This window comes from Vidua chalybeata, chromosome 10, assembly GCF_026979565.1.
Source record: "Vidua chalybeata isolate OUT-0048 chromosome 10, bVidCha1 merged haplotype, whole genome shotgun sequence".
NCBI lineage: Eukaryota > Metazoa > Chordata > Aves > Passeriformes > Viduidae > Vidua > Vidua chalybeata.
The window spans coordinates 22,536,415-22,563,547 of record NC_071539.1 but is presented as its reverse complement, the minus strand read 5'-3'; the positions used below and the strand labels follow the sequence as shown (position 1 = coordinate 22,563,547).

The following is a 27,133-nucleotide window of genomic DNA, read 5'->3' as shown; positions in this document are numbered from 1 at the left end:
CAAATAGCCAGGTAATGGCAACAGAGCATTTGTGGCCCATCCTCTTGTACCAGATGAGTTTGTGCAGATTTGTGTCTGTTTTGAGCCATACCTCAGAATAAGCCACCTATGTTAACATAAGTACCTCAAGCAGGGTTTTAACATTTAACATTAATTTAACATTAACATCCTGTTAACTTTTAGGAATGAGCAATATTTCCAAAGGCATGAACTTCCCATGCTTTTTTGGAGAAATCCTCATGTGTATATAGGAAAGAAACAAGCTGCCAACTTCTGTGAGAAAGCTGAGTGGGCCGAATTTTACTATCCCAATATATGAAGATCCTTTAATAGGGTATTAAATATTCTGATATCTACAGTTATATATGGATATACCCACACATTCTTGTCTGTTCTGATATATTTAGTAGCTAGAGATGATGAGTCACCCCTGGAATAGTCTGAGTGTTGTATAACTGCAGATCCAGGATGTGGGGGAGGCAATGAGCATTGGGAGCGTGGTAAAAACATGGGAGTTCTGCAGAGCAGGGGGTGAATTCAGGAACACAGTGTACAAATCTGCACAAACCCAGACCTCGGTAGTTTTGCTACTCACAGTACAAAAAAGCTGTTATTTCTCCAGGGAAATTGTTGTGTGGCATAGGACTACATGTAAACTCTGAGTGGAATAGCACTAACCATTAGTTAGTTCCTGGTGACAAATTTAAAAGCAAAACTTCTTTTAGCCTTTGTCATTATTGGACTCTTTTTCAGGTCAGGCACTTACTGTGAATCCATGGCAACTTTTCCTTTAGACTGTTGCATTAGTATTTAAGTGAGCAGCTAAAGGGACCAACAAGAGACTTTATTATCAGTGCAGCTCCAACAGGACTGTACAAAGGTCAGAGGTAATATGGGAGTGTTTCCTTAAGAACCCATACCTGGGTTTTTCTTATTCCTTTAAACATGGCAGAGGTTCTCAGCCTTGAGGAACAGAATAGATAAAGCCATTTTATTTTCACAGCTCAGAGTTGAATCAGCAATGATAATTTATTTTCTTGTTCCCTGCCTTTAGCCAGTCAGTGGCAAAGTGACAGTCAGATTCACAAGAAGCTAACTGGCTAAGAAGAAAGAAGGGGAAAAAACCCTGTTCCTAAAGATTTACTCCTAATTGCTTTCTAATCAGTTTACATTCCATTTGCAATCAGTGAAGCCAAATCAATATTCAGCTAGGCAGGTGCGCTATGGGGGCAATCTTGCTTGATGCCAAATATGAAAATAATGCCAGCTTGCAGTGTTATGACCTTTCTAATCTCACTGTATGAACAATGCTGAATCTTCAATTTCACAACTGCCAGGTTATCACAGCACCCCTCGCTGTGAGGATGGTTTACTATAAACTGACAGGACCTTACCTACCTCATAATTCACATAACATTTCTGCTTCATAATGCTTGCAAAGTTTGCTTGTTTGATGTTTTTTTGTTTTGGTTTGGGTTTTTTTTTTTTGTTGTTTTTGTTTTAAGTAAGCAATTCCTATTTTACTAATTAGAAAACCAAGAAGTGATAGAGAGAGGTTAAATTAGTTGCTCATGGAAAGAATGTAACCAAGATGCAGAATTCCAATGCCTTTGCTGTACTCAGAATTACAGTGTGCTCTTCTTTTATTTATTGCATTTATTTATTGATTGTTTCAGGGACAGTGTGAATATTTCCCAGACAGTTTACTTTCTCATAAATGTGCTCATCTGAAGAAAAGCTCTTAGAAATCTTTGTTGATATTTTGGTTGTAATAATATTTATCATTATCTTTATTAATATGTCTTAAGCCAAAATAATAGTAATAATAATAATAATAGTCAAAATATTGGTATGTATATATATATATATATTATATGCAATTTGTAATTCTTCAAGATTCATGATGTAGTAAAATATCAACATTCTCCAAAGTTTCCCTATTATAAGTCTGTCTAAAGTCCCAGAATTCATGAGCACCAGGTGCAAAAATGAGTATCCTTCATTTGCATTTTTGATTTATCAAATTTCTGTGTTATATCTTTAGACCCAGAATCTGTATTATTTCAGGCATTTTTGATCAGTAGTGTAGTATTTGTAGTTGTTAAACTTGCAAACCTGCACCAAGGGGAAGTAGAACTTATCTGGGGCATATTTATAACTATTTACATGGCCATAAAGTCCAGAAACAAGTGGAAGATAATTGGGACAGGAGGCTGACAGTTGTAAACAACTGCATGAACCTACTCAGCCATTTTGTGATTTAATTCCAATTTTCTGCTTAGGCCCTTGGGGCTAGAATTGTTCCCTTTAAAAGTAAAAAATACATGTGTAATGATGTAATTCAATATTGTATCCTCCACAGCAAAAAAAGGGGGCAAACTGAGATTACATAAGCACCTTAATTTCTAGTATTTTTCAGTTTTAATTTTTTGACCAGTAAGCCCCTGTCCTCTCCCTTCCTCAAATTTCATGGGAAGGGAAGGGAAGGGAAGGGAAGGGAAGGGAAGGGAAGGGAAGGGGGAAGGGAAGGGAAGGGAAGGGAAGGGAAGGGAAGGGAAGGGAAGGGAAGGGGGAAGGGAAGGGAAGGGAAGGGAAGGGAAGGGAAGGGAAGGGAAGGGAAGGGAAGGGAAGGGAAGGGAAGGGAAGGGAAGGGAAGGGGGAAGGGAAGGGAAGGGAAGGGAAGGGAAGGGAAGGGAAGGGAAGGGGGAAGGGAAGGGAAGGGAAGGGAAGGGAAGGGAAGGGAAGGGAAGGGAAGGGAAGGGAAGGGAAGGGAAGGGAAGGGAAGAGAAGAGAAGAGAAGAGAAGAGAAGAGAAGAGAAGAGAAGAGAAGAGAAGAGAAGAGAAGAGAAGAGAAGAGAAGAGAAGAGAAGAGAAGAGAAGAGAAGAGAAGAGAAGAGAAGAGAAGAGAAGAGAAGAGAAGAGAAGAGAAGAGAAGAGAAGAGAAGAGAAGAGAAGAGAAGAGAAGAAGAGAAGAGAAGAGAAGAGAAGAGAAGAGAAGAGAAGAGAAGAGGTACACAGATTTGTATAAATGAATGTGGTGGTATTTTGGAGCCCTCTCAAATCTTGAGTGCCCTTTTGCTTTGGTGGCCACCAAGTTCCTGAAGAGGCTGACAGAAAACCCTGAGTGCTCACAGGGCTGCAGCCTCAGGAAATGGAGTTTTGAAGCTACTTCAGAGCACCCCCTTGGCAGCAGGACCCTACTTCGGTGAGAGTAAGGAAAAGAGTGGTGCCCAGGATGCTCAGCAGGGTTTATGGAAGAGCCTAGTGGCACAGCCTCTAGCAACTGAAGAAAGTTTATTTAAAAATCCAAAAATTCAAAAGAGTGAGGAGTCCCAAAAGCAGCTTGTTAAGAGCTCAGCTTTCTCAACAATACATAATATTTTGAAACAATTAAGTTGACACTTGTGGTATCAGCATTACATCTTTATCTGAGGTCTGTGACGGGAGGATTTATTGCATTAATGAAGCACAAGGCAGATGATTAAAAGTAAGCAACATATAAAAACTTGCTTCAGTGACTCAGACCAGTGTCCAAAATCACAGAGAGAAAATGTTGAGAATATTCCAATATCAACTGATTCATGAGATCAGCTTAATGATCAACAGGATGCACTGTTAAAAATTAGTTGTGATACAAAATTCCAGTTAGCAAAAGAAAACCCTGTGGTTTTAAGAGATAGAATTGAAAAGAATTTAGAACAAGACCAAAGGATGATGAAGTTTTAAGGAGCGAAACATTATTACTTATAAAGAAAAAATAATAAAAACTAAGTAAAGAAATTTGCTGAAACAATACGATTGCCAAGCAGCTTTTTTTTTTTTTTTTTTTTTTTTTTTTCTGTAATCACAAGCTTTCTGCATCTTGAATTAGACACAGGAAAAATAAGTTTGTCTTCAGGAATACCAGCCCAAAGAGCATTTGCCCCTAATTGTTTAGAATTAGAATTAGAATTATAGAACACTGATCTGCCTTGTTATAGCCTAAATTTCATGTGTGCTCAGTTTAGGCTCTGGCACAGATATAACTCCATTTGACCAGAGTTAATTATCTTCAAAAGATGCCTGAGACTCCTCTACTGTCTCCATCTTCAGTGAATTACATTGTTGTCAACTCAAAAGATGGGATGAACACAAATTTGAATGCACTGGATTGTCTTACATATTTTTACTACAATAAAAGATTTGTCTCTTTAGAGGTAGTTGTTTGCAGGGAAACAATAATTACTAATTAACCTTTCCCTTTTTCTCTCCCTTTATAGTCTCTGTAAGAAGACAAAAGTAAATTTGAGTAGAATGTAGTCAAAATTGGATATTCAAGTGCCTAAAGCTAAGCCACATTTGTGTGGCTGCATCTTCCATCCACACAGTGCAGGGAGCACAGGATTGTGCTTTGTGCAGAGCTGGGGCAGGATGCCACAAACGCAGGGACTTAGGCAGTTGTTTGGACTAAATATTGCAAGTAAAGTTCATGGCTCATGGCCTGAATTTCATAAAACTTACCAAGTTAGTAAACTTAATAGTACAAGGTCCAGTGATTATCAAACCTACCACAGTGGAAAAAAATCATACAGGAGGTGGCAGTACACTGTGATACGGCTCTAGTTCAAATGTTTTCTGACTATGGTACTTCCTCAAACTTCCCTGTCACTGTGATTATCATTCTTTATCCAAAGTCACAAGGCACTGATAAATAGGTCTCTGTGCTCAGGAACCCAGATTTTTGATCTGGAAGATCAAAAGATCTTAGAGAGAGTGGTTGCACACTCTCCTATCAGCATCCTCAATATGTTCCTGTACCCACATGACTCAAGCTGTAGATTTTTTTAAAAGCATGCAGTGTAGTTCACTGCTGAGAATCATCTGCAAAGTGAATCTACAGCAGGATCTTTTTTATGGTTTAATGTACAGCTGCCTCCCTCAGCAGTACTGGGCAAAGTGAAATGTGTTGCAGAGCATCAAAACCCTCATCTTGGTCTGGGGAGAGATAAAGTGGCACAGAACAGGCACAAGTTGTTTTTCTCACAGAGGTTAATGTCCAGAACCAAGACCCTATTTCTTCTTCTCTCCAGATTATCTCAAGTGGGAGGATGATGTTCATTTTTCTTTCCACCTCTTTTCTCTTGCATGCCACAACAGTTGTCTGAATTATTTTTCCTAGAGACAAATCACTGCACTTTTTAGGCTTGTTTTGGGGCTATAATTCTGAGGAGTGGCCAACATAGGGAGGTCTGATAATTTCTACTCTCAGCTTGCCCACATTATCTTTTCTACTGAGGTGCCTGTTCCACTCCAGTGCAGGAAGGCTCAGTTATCTGAAGAGCTCCCAAATCATTGTAAATTACAGCTGACACAATAGGGGAAGCTAAAATCAATGCCATTTTACCATTCTGTAAGTTCTTACAGTTCAGCTCCTAGCCTTCAAAATCTTAGGGAGTAGTAAGCCAGCTCTGCATGGAAACCGTAACTGCTATTCCTCCCACTCAGGGGTGTGTGTTTCCTGCACCAGACCCTTCCCAAAATGACAGTGATTTGTAGAAAGTAATCTTGAGGAACCTAAGCAGGGAGATAATAAAAGAGTATTTTGCCTTTCCCGTTTTTACCTTCCCCTGCACAGCACTGTACAGTTGAGCAGTGCAAAGCAGCGCCACAGAACAGCACATCCTGCTGCTGTGGCTGCTGCCAGGGAGCACTGCTGGGCAGTGAGCACACAAGCACACTCTGACTGCTGCTCAGAGCTGCCCTTCCACAGCTCTTTGCAGTGCAGCTGCCATAAAGCCTGCTCTGAGCTCAAGCCAGAGGCACTCCGATTGCCAGGCTCCCACTGTGCCTGCATGAATGCCGCTAAAGGTGGCATTTTTGTAGGAAAACTGATATTCTTAGCAAAGAAACCACACCCATTTCGCTGATTTCCACTTACTGGTGCACTTTTAGCTACCTTTTCTACAGTTGAGCATCTTTTTCAGAGGTTCTATTGGCAAAGCTACCAGGCACTGGCAGTCCAGGGCTTACAGCTGCTGTGTTAGCAACAACCAGAAAAAGCCGTGGGAACAAAAATTTTCCATCTCTGCAGATCAGAAAATCCAAACAAACACAGTCTCCTGATACATATTCATTTGTTGTATTGTTTCTACAATTTTGCATGTGGAATTGTTGACTCTCTTGGACCTATTTAAAGGAATTCTTGCCAGTCCAGTGGCAACAAATGCTAGACAGAGGCTTGACCGTATCAGCAGGCAGTTGTTTGCTCCTTGAAGCTATGAAGAGTAAAGTGCTAACCCCATTTTACTTGAATTTCTGCAAAACCAATACAAAAATCTTCTCCAGGATTGTCTCAAATTGCAAGATGTGTCTGGGGGTGTGTATTCTGTTCCCATTTGTTATAGGAAGGGCAGTTCTCTTCTGCTCATTGGGCAGTTTTTTCTTTATCTCTCCCATAGCCAATCCTCCCTCCAGGAGATATCCTCTGTTAATGGGCTATTAATTATTAATTATCTTCTGTTCATGGCCAGCGACTGTCCCTGCATGGCTGAGAAAATTCCATCATCCCATGGGGAGATGCTGCACCCGGGGTGAGGAGCCAAGCATTCCTACCTGGATACAATCTGACCTTGGAACAGCACAGCAGCCTTTGCCCACTGCATTCCCAGAGGAGCAGCTTTCTGCCCCACTGCATTCCCAGAGGAGCAGCTTTCTGCCCCACTGCATTCCCAGAGGAGCAGCTTTCTTCCCACTGCATTCCCAGAGGAGCAGCTTTCTGCCCCACTGCATTCCCAGAGGGAGCCCAGGCCCATCTCCAGCAGCCCTGGAGCTTCAGAGGAAAACTCCAGCCTTGTCCAGGATCCTGCTCCAGCAGAAGCACAGCTGGCACTGCAGGAGGGCTGAGCCACCATGGAATGGCACTGCTGCCACCACCCTGACACACAGGGGGTCAGGGCATGTTCTGACTCTGGCAGTGGGGTTTTGTATTACTGCATTTTTATTTTTTTCCATAATGAAGAACTGTTATTCCCACTCCCATACCTTTGTCTGAGAGCCCCATAATTTCAAAATTATAACAATTTGGAGGGAGGGGGTTTACATTTTCCATTTCAAGGGAGGCTCCTGACTTCCTTAGCAGACACCTGTTCAAACCAAGACAAGGATTTATCTCCAGGAATGGTTTGGAATTTTTTCGAGTCTATGTGGCCAGATTGTCTGAAGAACAATAATAAAGTGCCCATAAATTTTTTGGGTTTCTGCTTTACTTGGGACATTTGGATCGTGTTCAGAGGTGAGAGCAAGGGATGCTGTAGTTACCAGCAGGATTTGTGCATTCCTGCAAGGATGTCCTGGGCTTGTTCTGCCTTGTTACCGTTTTTGTTTCAATATAACATACATTTTTCCAATTTCCATTTCTCTATCACCCACAAAGTTTAAACAACTTCCTTCCTGCACCTTCTTCTTCTCTGAAAAAAATGCCCCCTCTTAACCTGGCAGCAGGAGCCGAGGAAACTCTGAATTAAAATTCTCCAATTACTAAACTTGGCTTTTGCTTTTCAACAGTTATTTTCCTGTTGTTTAATAATGCAAGTATCTACCTAAATGACACATCTGTCCTGAAATGATGCAATAGTTTAACATTGATACAAAGCCCCAAATGCTGGGCTGTATTTCTTACAACAGAAGCCTCACTCATACAGTGAGGTTCTACCTCAAAAGAAAGCACTTCCATAATCCCTTCCAGAAGCTCACAGCATGTCTCTGTTAGGTAGGAAATAACCACAGGAAGAATTCTAGAGTAGTGCTCTGTGTGGACACTGCTCTAGAAAATCAGCTCTGTGTGTGTGTTATACTAAAATACCTACATTACATTTCAAGCAAACTTATTATTCCAAAATAAATAATTTTCATTGTAGAACAGTGTCCACCCTGGGAACTATTATTATACATTACACTATATTGTGAAGCACAAACTAGAAAGAATAATAGCTTTATTTCAAACAATATCCAGCCTATGTGAACTCTTTTTTTTTTTTTCCAGGCTATTTCCATTGTAAAAATAGTATTAAACAGTCTGTTTCTGTTCAGAGATTCTTATCTTAGTGTTCTCAAAAGCTGTTTTTCAAATGGTTACCAACATGACAGATACGTGGATTTGTTTAATATTCTGGCTGGAGAGAGAAATTTTTCTTCTTCCATTTCTTAGACAGTACAGCTTTCCCTTGAGTTTGTCCTGTGAAAGAAACACTTGTGTCTGAGCCAGGGAAAATGATCTCTCACCTCTGGCTTCAGCAAGCTGCCTTGTCATGAAACTTCTCATCAAATCTAGGAAACTAAGTCTGAGATAACCATTATTCTTATAAATAATGTCCCATGTGCCCACAAATTCAGCCTTTTAACTAAAATCCACTTTTAACTAAGAATACTCCTCTAACAATTTTCCAAGCAAGAAGAAATTACAAAATATTTTTCAATTAGTGATAGCAACATTAGAGCCAGGTTTAATTCAGTACAGGCACCCCAGATCCACCTGAGGAGAGGGCAGAGACAAATATTTTGTATTTTTGTCCGTGACAAAGCCTCAGCAAGGTACCCCCTGTTATATTTCAATCCTCTTTGCAGTGTAAGTAAGGTAGATAATTGCTGATAAACAAAACTTTGCAGCTTGGAGGACAAAGAAGACAGAAAAAAATGGCTGATTAAAAGAAAAGGCCCCAGTGATATTAAAGCTTCAAGTGTTTTAACTGGGTAATAAATATATCAGAGGGAGAGTTTAAAACTTCTGAAATTAAGGGAAATGGAATTATTTATTCATTATTAAATATTAACAATTAATAATTATTATTATAATTATAATATTTTCTATATTCTCTGTTTTATACAGTAAAATATATTATTAGCTATTAATTATTTTTTTATTATTATTATTAAGGGAATTGCTGTCTATACATTCAGCTTCTTTCATTTTCTGTGATACATATTTAAGGGAAATAGGTTGCTGGGCTTCCTACAGCACTGTGTGTGTGTTCTGTGTTGTATTTTTAGAACATGAACAATCTGTCAGGGCTGGCTGGTTTTGCTTAGGTCCTATTTTATTACCAGAGATAAAGAATTCTTGGAATTCCTCCTGTTTCCACTCAGCATTATCCAGTGGTTAGAATGTGGTACAATGAAGAAGGTAACACTGCATCCTCCCAGGGAATGATGTGGAATTCTCTCTTGGAATTCTGGCTGTGAACAGTTGTTGACCATAACCTCTCTGACAGAGGAGAACAAGGCAGGGTTTTTGATTGCAGCAGACATAAATGGAATTACGAGCGGGATGAAGTATAGGGACAGAGAGAAGGAATCAGTTAAGTGAAATTGTCAGTGCCTAGGAATGAAATCTAGAAAAAAATCAGCACAAGTTCAGAGTAAGTTCTGTTGGTTTTGAACCATAGAGAGTTTTATGCTTACCTGGCTTGTGAGACTTGGTGACAGGGTACTTGGGACTTCTGTGTTTACACTAAAACTAAATAATATATTTCAGTGGGGTTTTTGTGAAGTTTAATTCTCTATTTCTGCTATATATGAACTAGTAGGCTCACATTTATTTGTTTTTTTTCCTCTTATTGTTCTTATGAGTCCTTAATCCCAGCTGGCTGTAATACCAGTGTACTTCATCTGTACATATTAAGCCAATTTCTAGGACTTCATATCAAAATTGAAGAGGCAGGCAAGTCTGTGCCACCAGCTATCACTGATGCTCAGGATAGAAATCAAGAAAAAGTATTAAGAGATTCACATACTATGGATAATGCCTTAAGTAGATCAAGCTTAAAATGCATAAGCTCTCAGAGCAGAAACTGCTGGGTCTACATTTATTTTCCCTGTGTCCCCATATCAGGCTTAGCTGATGATCCCCTCTGGAGCTGGTCACTCCTTCATCTGGTGCAATTTTAAGTTAGCACTAGGTATTGTTTGGGTCTTATCTCTCTGCCAAGTCACCCTGCAAGGGTCAAGAAGGGACAGAAGTGCCACCTCTGACAGAAGAGGCCAGAAAAGAAGGTGAAATTCAGTCTGGGCAAGCAGCCTGAATACCCTGCATGTGTCACCACAGGCTTCTAGCTGGGGAATAATTAGTATTGACTTTTTGATTGTAGAAGGCTGATCAATTGTTTTATTATATTATTTTATACTATATTATTTTATACTTATTAAGAAACTTGGTAACTTTTACAGCCAGTCAGATATAGTTTTGACTTAATTGGTCAATCTATCTAAACGCTGTCTAGTGTCCAATTAAGAAATCACTCTTTGGTAAACAAATTTCTATGACACATTCTACATGTGCACAGCAGCAGGTGCAACAAGTGGAGATAAGAATTGTTTCTCATTCTTTCCTCTGGTCTTCTCACAGCTTTTTTTTTTACTGGGAAAGTCTGTGCCTGCTCTCTGGCCAGAGAGCTGCTGCCACATGCACGGGCCCCTCTGCTTTCATTGTGATCAAGAACGTGTTTGCCTCATGGCATTTCAGCCTTTTCTCCCAATTTTCTTGTTGCCTAAAAATGTTCAACCCCCAAGAGCTCCTTCTGCAGTAGTTTTCCCTTTGTGGATTTCATTTCAGTCTTGTGATCTCCACGAGATTCCTTTTCCTTGTGCTCTCAAGTGTCAATTTGGTATCACTTGTAAGGACGGTTTTGATAAGATGCTGGTAATCACAACCCCTGTGATAAAACCAACTGTGGAAAATCCCTTCTGTTCACATCATCAACAGGTCTGGGAGTGCCCAGATCCATGGCCTGGTGAGTGGGCAGCAGTGCAGGAAAATTCCCCATCCCTTGGTTCTGGCAGCTCCTACTACACAGAGGCAGCTGGAATGTGAACTTCTTCCTCTTGCTTTGCCTCTGAAATAATTTTACAGTGCTTCAAATATTGCAAAAATGAAGGGGGGGGTAAGAGAGAAGGGGGCATTTTGTTCACACTAAGGGATTTTTAAACCAGTGGTTTTTATTTGGGGAGAAAGTATTCAAACGTTCACTGGTCAACCCTACAGCTCCTCTGCTCCATTGCTTGTACAAGCAACAAAATTGAAAGAGCTGATGCTGTGAACAAAAGGCAGAGGCTGTGATTATTCACAGTTTGGCTTTGTTAGTGCACTTCTTTTTTTAAAAAAAATATATTAAACAGTGCGCTTCAAAATCCTTGCACTGTTTAGGTGGTTGAGTTCTGTCTAAAAGCCTCCTAAGAACTGAATTGCGCACACTTCCAGTTTAACTGCACATTTCTAAGCATTAATTGCTATATAGCCAGTTTATTTGATAGCTTCCAGCTTATTCACTTTGTTATATAACTTCTTAATTTGAGGATTAAATGGGAAAGTGATTAGTCACTTTTTAGCGTGTAACTCCATTCTCATGAACTTCAGCATCCCTGCTTTGTCTGTTCACTGTTTATCAGCAAGGAAGGATAAATGCAGGTTCCATCTTTTTTTCCCCAGAGAATCACAGAGATATGGAAAGTCAAAATTCTGTAAGCACATATGCATTAGAATGCAATTTCCAAACTGTGGTTTTTTTACAAAGGATTTTTTTTTATAAAAGAGTTTTTTACAAAGATCAAGGAAATGGTGGCATAAAACATTAAAACACTGCATGTGCTAGCAGGACATCTCTGTGTTTATGGAAGTCCCAACAGCAAAGAGACAAGAATTTCCCTTGTGCAGTGCAGTATTTACTGAAGAGCATAAAGATTAAACAATTGTATTTCCAATAATATTTAGATTAATATGAACAATACAAAAAAACCCGTGACAGCCAGCTTGAGCACAAGCCAGTCTTAAGCCTCAAGTGAATGCAGGAAGTTACTAAGCTGTCATACAGAAACTATTCCAGAAAAAAGAAATGTTTGAGAGGTTTTTTTCAGAAAAAGAGATGCTGAGAATTTTTTTTTTTTAATTTTAAGGTTTAAAATTCTCTTTGTAGTTTGGTTCATATTAACGGATTTTTTTTTATGTTTTATTTTTATATTGGGTGTTAGTAGAGTAAGTTTTTTAATGTTATGTGGTTTATTTTTTGTGTGTTGAGATAGTAGGTTAAATTTTATTTTTATGAATGGAAAACTATTTTTGTGGTAATTAAAAAGAGTTATTAAGTGTATATTGAGCTAAAGAAGTATTGTTATACTAAAAGGTTTGATTTTTTGTATATAGTGTGATAATGAGAAATATTTTTAATTAAAACTTGATTTTCTGACTGTAGAGCTACAGCTTATACACGTGGAGAGAGCCAAAAACTTTGCAGCCTGCCTTCCACGACGGGAGTATCTCGGCGTTTCTAAACACATCACACTGATTTCCCTGCCAGGAGCCAAGGATTTGTGTTCTGAGGGGTTTTACAGAGCAAGGCTGAAAGGGCTCCACTTGTTCCCTGCTAACAGGCATGTCCCAGTGGACAGCTGCTGCACGAGGGAGACTCAGGGGAAGTGAAATCTTGTAGGAGCCAAGCTCCCTTTACGTTTATTTAATCCCCATGAAGGAATGGGGAATAATGCTAATAATATGCCACTGCCAAATAGGCCTGTCCTTTCCATCAAGCCCAGGCAGCAGCATCTTGCAGCTGTTGTGGCACAAGCAGGAAAAAAAAGACTTTGAATGGGGAACAGCTGGCACCTTGTGCCTTCTCTGTGGAGCCACAAACTCCTTCCTTACAAGGATTAGTACCTTAGAAACTATATATTCTTCAGCTGCAGTCCCAGCTTCCTGCTTGGACTTGTGCATTTGTGCATTTGAGAGATCAGTTCAGGTCTTTCCAACGTCACACATGCAAGCCCGGCCTCTGCAGGCATGACCTGCAACACGCACTTGTGGCTTAGAGAAGCTCCAGTGTTGCTTATCTCTTGAGCACTGATCTGCACATGAAGGCTTTTGCAGTGGGTCTGTTTCAATCATCTTCCCTTTGCAAGAGAGAAAATGCAATTATGAACTAACTGGCTCTGTCTTAGCAGTCATAAGCTGACATCCTGCTAAGTGACCATCTTGGTGTGAACAGACAGGTGTCTGATAAGGAAGGCAGGAGCCTCCCCTGAAATGGAAAATGTAAACCCCCTCCCTCTGAATTATTACTATTTTGAAATTATGGAGCTCTCAGACAAAGATATGGGAGTAGGAATAACAGGTCTTTATTAGGAAAATTTAAATAAAAATGCAATAGTACATACAAACAAACAACAAAAAACAAAAAAAAAAAAAAAAAAAAAAAAAAAAAAAAAAAAAAAAAAAAAAAAAAAAAAAAAAAAAAAAAAAAAAAAAAACAAATACTGCCAGAGTGAGAATAGGAGCTGACCCCCTGTGTGTCAGGGTGGTGGCAGCAGTGCCATTCCATGGTGGCTCAGCCCTCCTGCAGTGCCAGCTGTGCTTCTGCTGGAGCAGGATCCTGGACAAGGCTGGAAGTTTCCTCTATAGCTCCAGGGCTGCTGGAGATGGGCCTGGGCTCCCTCTGGGAATGCAGTGGGGAAGAAAGCTGCTCCTCTGGGAATGCAGTGGGGCAGAAAGCTGCTCCTCTGGGAATGCAGTGGGGAAGAAAGCTGCTCCTCTGGGAATGCAGTGGGCAAAGGCTGCTGTGGTGTTCCAAGGTCAGATTGTATCCAGGTAGGAATGCTTGGCTCCTCCCCTGGGCACAGCATCTCCCCATGGGATGATGGAATTTTCTCAGCCATGCAGGGACACTCACTGGCCATGGACAGCAGAGATCTCCTGGAGGGAGGATTGGCTGCGGGAGAGATAAAGAAAAATCTGCCCCATGAACAGCAGAGAACTGCCCCAGCTCTGACAGATGGGAAATAGAATATACACTGATCTTACAGCCCAGGGCAGTGACATGTGTATAGATCCATGGCAGCCATATGAGGGGAGGGAGCAGGATTTTATCATAAGCGCTGTGAAGGTAGTTTGAAAACACAGATTTGACCTCTGTAGCTGATGAAGTTACACTTTCCTTCATTTAGGACAACTGTCACTGCCTTCACTGTTTTGGTTTCTGCCAGGGTTTCTAAGACTGTCTTTGGTACCTTTCAAACAGGAGAACTTTCCCATGGTCCCCAAAAGCAGTGCAAGAGCCTGAAATCAGAAGCAGGATTGCTGAGTCTAACAGATTTTGGCATCATTCAATACCTTCTTCTCTTAATTAAGTGGAGCCATGCTGTGCTCAGGGATCAGTGATCACCTCGCTGGCTGTGAGATCTCTGTGGGGTTGTGACCAGCCTGGCAGTGGAGTATTTACGTTACAGTTTACAAACTGCTACAGGTTTCCAGCTAGGAGTACAAGCATCACAGGAAAATGATGTGTGAGTGCTGCCACTCTGTGCAAATGTGCAGGGCTAATAACAGCCACTGATGCTGCAGCAGCAGTGGACAAGCAAAACCAGTTTATATCAGAAAACCAAGAGTTCTCCACTTTGCTGTATATGAATGTTATATTGTATATGAATGTTATATTGTATATGAATGTATATGAATGTTGATATTACAGGTGAAGGGCTGTGGTCTGTGATTCGTGACCCCTCAGCATTCACTCAGGATATTGTGCACATACATCAGCAAAGCAAATGAGTATCACATGCCCACTCTTCCTAAAGGAACTAGGTTGTAAACCCAAACAGCTGAATTGAGGTTACAAGTGGTTTGTTTCAACCTCTTTGGGCTAATGTGGAGTTTATACTCCAGAAACAAAGTAAACACACACTTTTTTTTTTTTCTTAAGAGTGAGTAGTAGAACTTTATTTCAGGGTAAGGCATTTCTTGAGGTATTTCTTAGGGTTTGCAAGTGTTAAAAGAAGATTTTTGAAATGTTTTGATTAACTAAGTTATACTAGTTCACAGGAAACTATTGTATCTTCTGAGTCAAGAAGCCTTTAGACTTCCCTTGCCTATTAAAGCCACTATTTATTTATTAAGCTTTGAGATGAGTATTTCATTGAGGTTTTGGTGGCAGAGGTGGTGTGTGGTTCACACATTTTTCACTGTTGTTTTCTCATGGCAGGTTTCCTGTGAAAAGCCATACTCTGATGATACCCGAGTTTGTCCTCCCCTCAGTGTTAACTCACATTTAAATATTTTATTGGATTAGAATATTTTAGTAGATTTAACATAAATATTTAGGCATCCTACAGCCAGCAGCAAGCAATGATAAAATACTTTTCAACTGCCTGTTCAAAATTTGTGTCTATTTATCCTTATCTCTAAGAAGATCTCTAATCCTTGTACCTGACTCCTAGCAAGGTTTTACCATGAATAAATCATGAGTGCTGGTTTACATAGCTAGGAAAGCCAGGAAAAGGGCTGAGTGTAGACCAAGCTTAGGTAACTTAGCTAGTTACCTAAGCCTGACCTCAGTCTGAATTATTTTGTAGTGAGAATTCAAAGTCAGTTCCTTCACAGACACAGGTTAGTGTGTACAAAAACACCTTTCAAATCTACCTGAAGGAACTCAGTCATGTGAAAATCACTGAAAATCAATGCAGGTTATCCTCCAAGATCAACTGGATTCCTACAAAAGCATCAATCATAATATTTCAGTTTGCTTGTCTAAGAGGGATCTGCTCAGTGTGGCACAGTTCTGGAGTGGAAGGATGCAATGGATTAGATGGACACTAAAATGACAGGGAACTTTTTCAGAGGGCCATGGGGGGGTCTTCTGTTTGCATTTGCCTAGGAGAATGTGGAGAGAAAATCTGAAATGCAGCTCCTCTAGTCCACAGGTTAGAGATAAAAAAACAACTTTCCCCCCAAAAAAAATTCTTTTTGTGTAAAAATTTCGATTTTAGGCATTGCAATTATTGCAGATTGTCAGTCTCACTGCTTCACAGGAAAATGGGCTTTGCCTCAGGAGCTAGTCAGAACTAGGGAGGTGAATTCCAGATAAGATTAGGAAAGCCTGGGGAGGTCTGGCCTGAGAGTGGAAGATTCAGCTTGGAAAGATGGACAATGGCTAAATTCATGGTGGAGGTGAACTCGGAGGATAAACAGGCAGGTACAGTACATAACAGGGGGCAGCAGGAACAACTTGCATTTGTCAGATTTCTCACCTCTTTACATTGTTGTTTTCAATGCAGGAGCCAGGGAAAGTGTCAATCTTCTTATTCTAACTTTATTTGGATCTTCTCTAAATTCTGCTAATCTAAATTAGCACGGATGTGGTACCTGATGTTTAACTCCCCATGCAGTGAAAAACTATTCTACCGTTGTCTTCAGTGGAATTTTGAATATAAGTAGAGATTAAGTATTTCCTTAAGCGATCATTTTAGGTGAGTCACACCTGTAAGAACCTTTAAAATACCAACATTTCAGAGCAGCATATAGAATTATCAGGGAAGGATTCCAAAGCACTTCATAAAAATAAAAGCATTAGTAATTGTCTAAGTGTAAAATCAGATGGGTACAGGCCTTCCCTACGCTTCCAGCACGTTCCCCAACCTCCCACTTTTAGATGAAGGTGCTGCAGTAAAGAAAACAGCACATTTTCAGCCATAGCTCTGCATTTTCCATTGTGGTCTGTTTATCTTATATGGATTAAATTTTAGTAAGATCTTTCACAAACTAACAGGCACTATATTTACCACAAATATAAATCTATAACGAAATATCTCCATCTTTATAACTAATGAAAAGGGCAAAATATTTTATATGTTAAGAGTTTAAAACAATTCATTAACAATTGCTCATGTAACTGGAAGTAATTTAATGGCTGATTTCTCCACAGTTCTGGCATTTCTAAATTCTTACATGTTTAGAACTGTAGGCAAACGCATTGCAATCAAAAAATCTGCTCTGTTTTTTTTATGCTGCAATGCACAGTGCAACGACGTATGTAAACATCATGTTTACATAGGTGTATTTCCCAAATCATAATATAAATTTCAAAACCTGTAAATTAGGTTTGTGCTCTGCTTCTCAGTGTATCTGAACTCTGTGCATAAGAATGACATCATTGTTTCTGGAGCAACTAACCTACATGAGAAGAGGAGACTCAGAAGCAGACTTTTAAGAGGAAAATATCAAACAGAATGAATGGTTTGAACACAACATACGATGCTTTTGGGCGCTATAAACATTTTATTGTTACTTGTTTGGGAAGAACTGCATAACTCACTGGGGCTCCATAACTTGTGAGTAACGCAGCCATCTCAAAATGTAGCAGATTTATCTGTCAGGGTGTTCAAATGAAAATCCAGGATCTCATTTCCTCCTTGGCCATTATAAATTTGACCCAGTGTTTAACAATCACCCATCGGCATGAATTCCTTTACATTTACATAAAGCATTTGGATTAAAATGTAACCTGATTTGGATTAAATTGTAACCTAAAACTTGCATTTTAAAAATGTAACCGGATGGAATATTTCAGTTGCTGGAGCACTAAAATCTAATTGTAACTTCTATTTTGAAAAAGGACCAGAAATTTAAGGAAACTTTCTCCAACAGCAGTAACGACAGGAGAACAGGGCACTTCAGTTAGACCTTTTTTTTTTTTTTTTTTTTTTTGGCTAGAAATTAACAATTGCCCGTATAATTTATTCTGCACAGACAATAACTCGGGTCTCGATGAGGTGGCAGCATGACTGCCACGACATTTTAACCTCCCTCTTTGACAGGGGGCCATGCTTCATCCTCCGTTTACATTCAGAGAGGCACTAAATGGTGTTTCCAGGGGTTCTCTGGACACTTGGTGGCAGTGACCCCCACCTGCCTTTGAGGCCGCGGGTCCTGCCTTGCCCTTCGCTGCTCCGGTAAGGGATGCCCGGCTCCGGGCACACCGGCCGGGCTCTGCGGGTCCGGACCGCACCGACCCCCGCAGCAACATCTTCCCCTGCCAAGTGCTGCCCTGCAGAGGAGATCGCTCTAAGCCGGCTCCGTGCCGGGCACTTCCTGGCGTTCTCAAGGCTTTGCTTCGTTTTGGGGGACTCAGGATGACAAACCAACTCTGCAGCAGCCCCGGTGCTGGATGGAGTCCGCCTGACTGAGCAGCACAAAGCACTTCGCTGGGAAAGTTTGCTATAAATAACACCCCTGACGATTTTTGAATCAGCTTCACCTATTATTATTATTATTATCATTATCATTATCATTATTATTATTCACACATTCTATGGCTGACGGTGTGCCCAGGCTTCTTCCAGCTCACAGCCATCATCACCCTGTGTGTGGCCGGAGCATTTTCCTCTTCCATCCAGCTGCGACATCGCAACCGGAGGCTTGCGGTGGCCCATGTGGCGGCCGCAGCGGGAGCAGACCCGCGGCAAGACCCACTCCTATTCCCACGCCAATTGCCTCAAAGCGGGAGCAGAAACCTAGCCCCCGAGGAGCGCCGAGCTCCGCTTCTCGGGATTAATTTTAAGGCGGCACATAGAGGAAGCGCTAAGAGCCGAGTGCTTCGGGGAGGCGCAGCCGGCTCGCAGCCCACCTAGGTCCGCAGCGGTGGGGATTTCGGCGGGGGAGCGGTGGCCGGAGCGGGGCCGGGAGCGGAGCGGGCTCGGGCGGGGCCGCCGCCGGTGGGAGCGTGGCCGTGGCCGCGGGCGCGGGGCGGCGCGGGCGGCGCTGTGCATGCCGGGCGGGGCGGCGCGGCCAGGAAGCGCTCGCTGCCGGCCCGGCCGAGCCGAGCCGAGCCGAGCCGAGCCGGGCACAGCCGGCGGCGGGGGCGGGCACAGCCGCGCCGGTGCCGCGGGGGCCGGGGCACGGCGGAGGCAGCGCCGGAATGGGGGTGGCTTCCTGAAGCGCGGGGAAGGGAGGGCGGGAGGAGGCTGGTTCTTGCCTTTTGGTGCCTCTCCGCCCCCCTCCTGCCCCCCTCTCTCTCTCCCTCTCCCTCTCTCTCTCTCTCCCAAGTTTGCCGCTGTGCCGCGGCGCCTCCGGAGCGGCTGGCTGCGGGCTGCCCCTGCCCCGCTCCCGGCGCTGCCCGCGGCGGGGCGGGCGGGGACGGCGGCGAGCCGAGGCGACCCAGGGAGCGGCCCCGGGGAAGGCTCTGCCCCGGGGAGCAGCGGGGGGAGGCGGCTGGCACAGACGCCGAAGCTCCGCCGCCCACCCCCCGGCACCGCCGCAGTCTGCCCAGCGCCGGCAGCCCCGGGAGATGGTGACACATGAAGCGTGCGGGAAGGACCATGGTTGAGAGGACCAGCAAGTTCTTGCTGATCGTGGCCGTCTCGGTGTGCTTCATGCTTATCCTGTACCAGTACGTGGGGCCGGGGCTGAGCCTGGGTTCCCCCAGCGGCCGCTCCTACTCGGAGGAGCTGGACCTCTTTCCCACGCCGGACCCGCACTACGTGAAGAAGTATTACTTCCCCGTGCGGGAGCTGGAGCGGGAGCTCGCGTTCGACATGAAGGGCGAGGACGTGATCGTCTTTCTGCACATCCAGAAGACCGGCGGCACCACCTTCGGCCGCCACCTGGTGCAGAACGTGCGGCTGGAGGTGCCGTGCGACTGCCGGCCCGGGCAGAAGAAGTGCACCTGCTACCGGCCCAACCGCAGGGAGACCTGGCTCTTCTCGCGCTTCTCCACGGGCTGGAGCTGCGGGCTGCACGCCGACTGGACCGAGCTCACCAACTGCGTGCCCGGGGTGCTGGACCGCCGGGAGAGCGCCGCGGCCAAGACGCCCAGGTAGGTCCGTGCCCCGGCCGTGCCCTGCCCGCCGTGCTGCCCCTCGCTCCGGCCGCCTCCCTGCCGAGCCCCCCGCCATGCGCTGCCGGCGTGCTCTGCCTCAACCTGCCCCGAGCCTTCCCTCGGCTGCTTCACCTGTCCTCCCCTCCCGTCCTCCAGGCTGTGCCCTGCGCCTTCCTCCTGCAAATTTCCTGCTCTTTGCCTCCCACGCACCTCGCACGCTGCACCCTCGAGCCCATGGTCTGCTCTGGCAGCCTCTGAGCACCTTTACCGAGCGCGTCTTTGTGCTGTTTGCCCTCTCTTTTAAACATTTAGCTTTTATCTCAGACATCACTTGTCACCTTTTAAGAGCCGTTTATACCCCACCCTTAGTCTCAAGCTTGTCTTTGTAACCAGCTTTGCCCTAACCCTGTTCCTCCAGCTGAAATTGTTCTCCGGTGCAGCCGAGGAGAGGCACACGAGCCCACCAGTGCTCATGCTCCCCTCCTCCGTTTACTCCCCCCAGTCTGCACACCGCTTTTTGCACATTGCAGAAAACACTCCTTAAACCCCCTTTTTATGTTCCTTGCTGTTGATTTCCATGGGAGACCTGAAGTGATCACTTTTGGGGAAAGCAGCTACCTTATACGTGTTCCTTGAGTGCTTGAGTGTTCTTCCTATGAGCCCCAGGAGAAGGGGGAGAGCCATCCTAAAGCACCCCTCGGTGCACCGGTGTGGAACACCCAGTGTATTTCTGCTGTTAGCCCATCATTCCTCTGCCTTGGTCTCTTCATGAATTATCAGCTTCAGAGGAATTTTCTGTTTGAAGCACTGTAGTGAAGACAGTGGTGTATATTAAGATCTCCAAAAGATGGTATTATTTTAGCTCAATTTTAGCTGCTGTCTTTCATTTCACAAGACAGTTTTTAAAATTATCACTGTTTTTTAGCACTATGCGCGTTCCTTAGTCATTGTATTACAACACTTTGTAGTCTGTTTACCTTAAAGTTTCATTCAAGATTTTATGCTCATATTTCCTTATGCCATATACTTTATTTATAGGTGTGTTGTTAGTATCATACATTATAATCCCATTAATGAAAAATGGCCTTTAAGAAAGCACGTTGGGGCATCATAACTGTGTTTTCCCTGCGTTTTTTAAAAGCAATTCTTAATGATATTTCTTTCCTTGGAGCTGTGTGCGATTGCTGGGGTTCTTTATTGTCTCTGTCATGATTGCTGCTGTTTTCAGCCCGTTTCAGTGTTAGTCATCCAAGTATGCTCAGACTGCTGTCGTGCTGCCTGACCCAGCATCAGCAAACTGAAGTACATAGCTGAAGGGCTGAGGCTTTCCTGTGCTCTCGTATTAATAAGGTGTTTGAGAGCACCTCTGAGTAAAATATCTTCTGCCCATCTAGGTTGCTGCTGAGATTTTCGTGAAGTGTGGTTAGGAAAAATGCACAAAGTTCAAACTTGATTTAAAAAAAGAAACAAAAATTACCCGTTTTGTGAACCTTGGCACTTGGCTAGCAAACCATTAACCTTATATAAAGACCTGTGTGGGTTTATGAATTGTCTCAGAGCCTTGTGTGCTTCCATTGGCAGTTTTGTATGAAAATTTGTTACGTGTTCGGTATTCAACTTTCTTCTATTCAGCAGGTGGGTTTTTTTGTACAGGTACCTGAGAAAGGTTGTGAGGTAGCAATTAAATTCCTTACAGCAACTCGTAGGAAGTTGAGAATCAAAAGTCTGTTGCTTTATCTCACATGCTTGTAAGTAAGATTTTCCTTGCCATTTGCTTTGGAACATCAGGAACTGTATGCTTCTACATGCTTCTTAATTGTCTTGATTTTTGGATGTGCAGGAAAAATGATTAATCCTGTCCCATTCCTTCATGTTTGTGCATATCAAGAAATAGTTGTGCCCAATGTTGTCTCTCGACTTCCTTTAAATCTAAGTTAGAACTTCCTTTCCAGGAGTTCAAGGACTATGATGCGGAAGCTTTAGCTAATCTATGGTTTATCACCTTGTTCTGTTAAACAAAACCCAGAATTTACTCATCACTGTATCCTGGGGATGGTTTTAGTGCAACCAGCTGCTGGCTATTTTAATAATACTGTCCTAGAATCTGTTGTACTGCAGTCCAGTTCAGTTGGCACCTTATCCAAAACGTGGTTTATTTCATGCCTAAGAAAATTGCAAATAAGAGACAGGCAGTGCTTGTTTAAAATAAAAATGTGATGGGTTTTCTTTGTTAAAATACAGATAGTCTTGTATTATGTCCATTACAGTAAGAGCAATATCACTTTATTTGTCCATTGTGAGTGTTGGATCTCTTATGTTGAAACGGGACATCTTTTTAGATAAGGTATATGCTAGAGAGACTCCTGCTTTCTAATGGAACTGAAGTATGAAAATATCTCTCTCAAAGGAAACAGAAAAAGGAGCAGCAAACAACCATTCTCTCAGATTCTAATATTATCCAATCTGGATGTTGGAGTGTAGTCTTCAAATTCAGCTTTTAAAGCTAATGTATTGGCTTCTGCATTTGCTGCTTAATACAAAGTTTAAACCTTGGCTCTTCCAAATATATGTTTGTCCCCAAAAACAAAACAGCTGACTTGTGATTACAAATAAATCTGCCTTCTAGTGAATGCTGGAAAGCATGAAGGTCACTCAGTATTGCCCACATGCACAAATCATGAGGTTCAAGCTGTTCCCTCTGTAAGGAATGCAGTTTTGTTGCTGCCCAGTGCCCTATTGCACTGCATTCCATAACCTGGGCATGGAACATAAATTTGCAATGCAATTCAACTTTCTTCATTGTTCAGTTGTTCTGTGTCAGACGTAATGATTAGGAGCCCTAGATTGCCAAAGGCTGCATTTTTTTCTCTCTTTCTTTCTTTCTTTTTTTCTGCATTGATGCAGTGTCAGGGATGGGTGTGTTAGCTCTAATGGGTCAGCACACCAAAAAAGTACTGGTTTTCACCCCTTTCCCACCCCCTTCTGGTGACTTTCGTGTTTTGTATTCAAAAGGCTTCTGGACTTCTTGAAGCAAATGTTATGTTTTATACACAGCCAGTGAAAGAAAGATTGATTTGTTTGGGGGTTGTAAAACTTGGGACTCCAAGGAACTCTGGATTTGGCTGTGCTTATCAGTTAAGGCACTTAGCTGCAGTTCTCTCATGGCTTTAGCAGAGGGCAAATTCCAAGATTTGGGGAATGGAGGCCTCGTTATTCTTTGTGCTGTTGGGCATAAATAACAGTTGCAAAAGACTTTTTTTAAAAAGAAGCAAAATTAAGATGTGTGCCTTGAGTCACCATGCTGATGGTGCAAGCTGGAAGTGTGAACTGCTCCCTCCAATTTGTTTCACTGAAAACTTCAGAGATCAAATGTCTTCAGTTGATTCTGAAAAGAAAAAATACCAAACTCGTTTCTTTAATTTAGCTTCCAGAATTAGAAAAATCTGTCAGCTGACCCACCAGTGCCTTGTTTGCTCCCAACACAGGAGCACAGCCCTGGGTGTTCTGAACTTGTACTTGGAGTTCACGTCATCCGTGAACTCAACTCTAATGTGCTGCAGAAGCAATAAAACAAAATATATTACACCAAAGGAATTCTGTGTTTTTCCCCTCCTGCCTGTTCCCAAAGAAAACCCTGAATAAACCCCAGATATCCCAGGCTTTGTTGCTGTCCTGCTGGTTTCTGCTGCCTAGTGAGAACAAGAGCATCGAAGCTGGCGTTTTCCTGGAGCTGCATTGTTCCCGCGGAAAGGATTCAAGGCATACAGCTCCTTTAAAACTGCATTTCTGGAAGCTCCCTGTTGCTGGGGAGAACCCATGGAGCTGGTAGAGTGTTGGACACACATACTTCTTAGCACTGTGTAGATTTTTTAATTTATTATTTTTTTTAATGAGCTGCCTCAAGACATGAGCTTAGCCTTGGCTTTCTGTATGGGTTTCTGTGCTAGTCTGTCATAGGAGTTTGGTTTCTGTGGACAAAAATAACTGAAATGTGTGCGTGCTTCTGATTTCAGTATTTTTTCTCAAGTTTTCATATGTGTAGAAAGGAAAAAAATTGTAATCCACATACTTTTATGTAAGAAATCCATGGCAGGTTAGTAAAACTTGCTGTTATGCAGATCAGTCAAGAATCTCTCTGATTAGCTATTTACAGCTTATGTTTTGGGTTGGGGTGGTTTTTTTTAAGAAACAATTAACAGGGCTCAGCAGTTTGTTAGTTTGTTTTTTCTGAAGTGTGAACTTTCACAGCTTCCAGCTACATATCTGTCCCGTTGCAGGGATCTGTTCTTGATGAGGTTTTTATTATATGTGTGCTTGTGAGCTGCAGAAACACGTTGTCAAGAAACCAACTGTTCAAGAATGAAACGCTTTGCCAAATAATTTTTATAATATTAGCACTTTTTAAAAGCTTGGGTTTGTCATTCTTTTAGGATCTGTGTGTGTTGGGTGTTGAGTAATACCTGTCTGCAGGGAGCAAGGGGCATTTTTTTCCACTCACCAGTTCAACTCAGACTTGTTTATCATAAAGACCAGTGGAGAAATATCAATATAAAGCTATTTTCAGTAGCCTGGTTCATTTCTCAAACCTCTGGCACGTGGAGTATTTTAAATCCTCCTAGTCTGATAGGAAACTTTCTGCACCTGGTTGTGCTCACCCACAAAGCCAGGCTGGTCTTTTGCAGCCAAACAATTCCAAAGGGCCAGGTAGTTTTGTAGTGAAAATCCTTAAATTTGACAGTTACCAAAAAATTGGAACTCTTCAAATAGCTGCCTTAGGTTTGGGGTACTGCATTTATCTAAGCTTGAGACTTTTGGCTGGTATGCCTGGTTTAATTCCTCTTACTGGGGTTTAGTTGCTGTTGTTGACAAAGCAAAAGGATGTGTGTGTATTTGTACTGACCTGATTTTTCAAAATGAGACATTTGGCTGGTTTTCATTAATCTTTAAACAAAAGTTGCATCATAACATAGTAACTTTGTTTTTCTTGCTAAAAAGTTTGCAAATACTCTTTGCCTAGACCTCAGATTTTGCCTTTTTCTGGTTATCATTTCCTGCTCTACAAATTAAAGTGTACAGTATTCAGAGTAAACACTTGGATAATCACCTCTTCCTTTTTTTTTTTCTGTTTTCTCATTTTTTTTTTCCTTTTTTTTTTTTTTTTTTTTTTTAACAATTTTGAAATAATTTCTTTAGAAGAGCTGGCTTGAGTCTTACTAATAACTGAACTGGATGGTTTGCTAGATACTCCCAGTAGGAGAGTCATTAAGGACTGGTCCTCTGTAGATGCACATGGGTTCCAGCATGCTAGTGCAGGCAAACACTTTTGAGGTTAATTGCTTAGCTATTAGAGTTTGTAACATTTTGTGTGCCACTTCTTGGCCACAGCAACGCCAAGCCCAGTTTTCAGGGCTCTGCTGAAGGGTCCTGGTTTGTCAGTGTGAGATGGAGAACACTCACCAAGGAATAACAAACCAATATGATCCATTGTGTCACCTTTATGCTTCAGAGGAAGAAATCTGTGATGGAAGGAATTTGGATTTCATTAGTGCTGTAGGAGCTTTAGGTGAAAAATAGCATGAAAAATTTGATGTTGCCTGGTAGAACAGCTGCAGAATTACCTGGTGTGACTGGGGAGGGGAGTGTGGTGAGGACTCTTCCCTGCAGGAGGCTGGGGTTGGATATCTTTAGTTGGAAACAAGAACGTGAGCTGGATGAGGTCGTGTTACCCCTGGAGAAAGCACTGCTAGAGAAGATGAAGTTACAGCTGGAGATCATTGCAATGCTGCCCTCTCCCTGGGCCTCTGCTCCTTCTAGGAAGGAGGAGATCAGCCTCCTCTGGTGGCCCCTTCCCTCCTTGATTTGTGGGGTTAATGGGCTTGTCCAGCAGTCAAGCAGAAGCTTTTGTCTGCCTGTTGCAGAAACTGGAGGAGTCTCACCTGGGACCCGTTTACTGGAAAGGAGTTCAGGAGCTGCAGGGCTGGAGTTGTTTAAGAAAACTTCCTTGTGAGTTCGTTTCATACGAGAGATTGATGTGTCTTACCTGAGTCACGTTTGTCCACAATGCCCACACTTCTGGATGACTCCTTGCCAGGATGTTCCTACCCCAGATGTTATTAACAGCAAGGAATAGCAGAGCTCCAGAAAAATCAAGATAAAGCTAATCAAGAGGGGTTGTGGCTGTGCTCTTTGAGTGACTTTGACCTGGAAGCAAAGAGTGACTGTAATGAGAGAACACACCTGATTTTAAATTTGCTTAGCAATACCTGTCTAATCAAACCTATGACATCCATTCAGAGTCTCCCTTCTATACATCCTGCTGTCTTGTACAGATTATGGCTTTTGTAAATCTTGGGAAATGGGAAAGCAGCATGGACAGCTGCCTTCAGCTAGTCAAAGAACCAAAATCTCTGGTTTATCTCTCTTTATTTTAAACTTCCAACTATTTGGAAGCAATTTTACCAAATTTGTGGTAGCAATGCTTTAAATAGGTAATATTTTGTCAGTGAACACTTGGGATTGTGCTTGCTTTAGAAAGCCAGAGTGATACAGTCTAACTCCACAAAGCTTTGTTTATGCTTTTATTTCCACAAAGTACTACAACAGAGAAGACTTCTCTGTTATTGCCTGAAATTGTGTTTTGTCAAGCAAAGATGAAGCATGGTCTTTAATTCCTAATAATCACAACTGTGATAGCTACCAAGTGAAGATTTTTTGATGAAATTTTGCTTGATGTGGACAGAAGTATATGTATACTTATATATCAGAAGCAAAGACTTTCATAAACTGAGATGTTACTATGTTTGGAGAATAAACAAAGTACAGGAAGAACACAGAGCTGAAGTAGCCCATTAGAAATTTGCTTGTTTTGCCAATGATTGACCTTAAAAGCAAACAAACAAGCAAAAAAAAAATAACCAACCAAAAAAAAACCCCAGCCTCTGCTTGTTGTAAAGGAATTGAAATAGAATGATGAGGAAAATAAACCCACTTGAGGCGACACAGCTTCTGTAATCGCTGTTTGATGTAGTTCTGTTCCCCCTTCTGTTTCCGTAACAGAGAACTCTGCAGGAAATGCAGACTTGAGAATGTCTCTGAAGAGTCCTTTGGAGATGATTGCCACAAAGGCACCAAGAGCCTTAAACAGCCTGCACTGTACATGTCAGGTGTGAGAGCTGAAGAGGGTGCTTCACACAGTCCTGTGCTGCTGCCAAAGGAGGAGCTGTTTCCCTGTGCTTGTCTGCTGGAGCCTGGCATCTCCTGGGGGTGGCAAAAGGGTTTTCAGGAAAGGTCCAGGTTCAGGGAGAGCTCATCAGATGAAAAGCACAACGTATGCTTAATAGGGTTTAGCTAAATTTCTGCGTTTATTAAATTGTGTCAATCTGTGTCATTCCTGTGCTTGGTAGTACAGAAGTACAAGACTCTATTCTGGATTGTGAGAAATGGATTTGTAAAATAATAGTAGGATTGTGCAGGAAAAGCTAATAAGTTGAAAAACATTTATAAAGTATTGTAACCAAGAAATAAGT

The 27,133-nt window shown here is 42.3% G+C and overlaps 1 protein-coding gene across 2 annotated transcripts in view; it reads left to right on the top strand.

The window, feature by feature from the left end:
• The first annotated feature begins 18,809 nt into the window (after window positions 1-18,809).
• The window catches only part of HS6ST1 (heparan sulfate 6-O-sulfotransferase 1), a 187,978-nt gene continuing 179,654 nt past the window's right edge, over window positions 18,810-27,133 (top strand). Inside the window, exon 1 of one of the 2 annotated variants that reach the window (XM_053951605.1) lies at window positions 18,810-19,604. In XM_053951605.1, the coding sequence (XP_053807580.1) occupies window positions 19,087-19,604 (518 nt within the window). In that variant the 5' untranslated portion in view covers window positions 18,810-19,086. The remainder of the gene's footprint in view (window positions 19,605-27,133) is intronic. The other variant, XM_053951606.1, reaches the window with a different exon arrangement.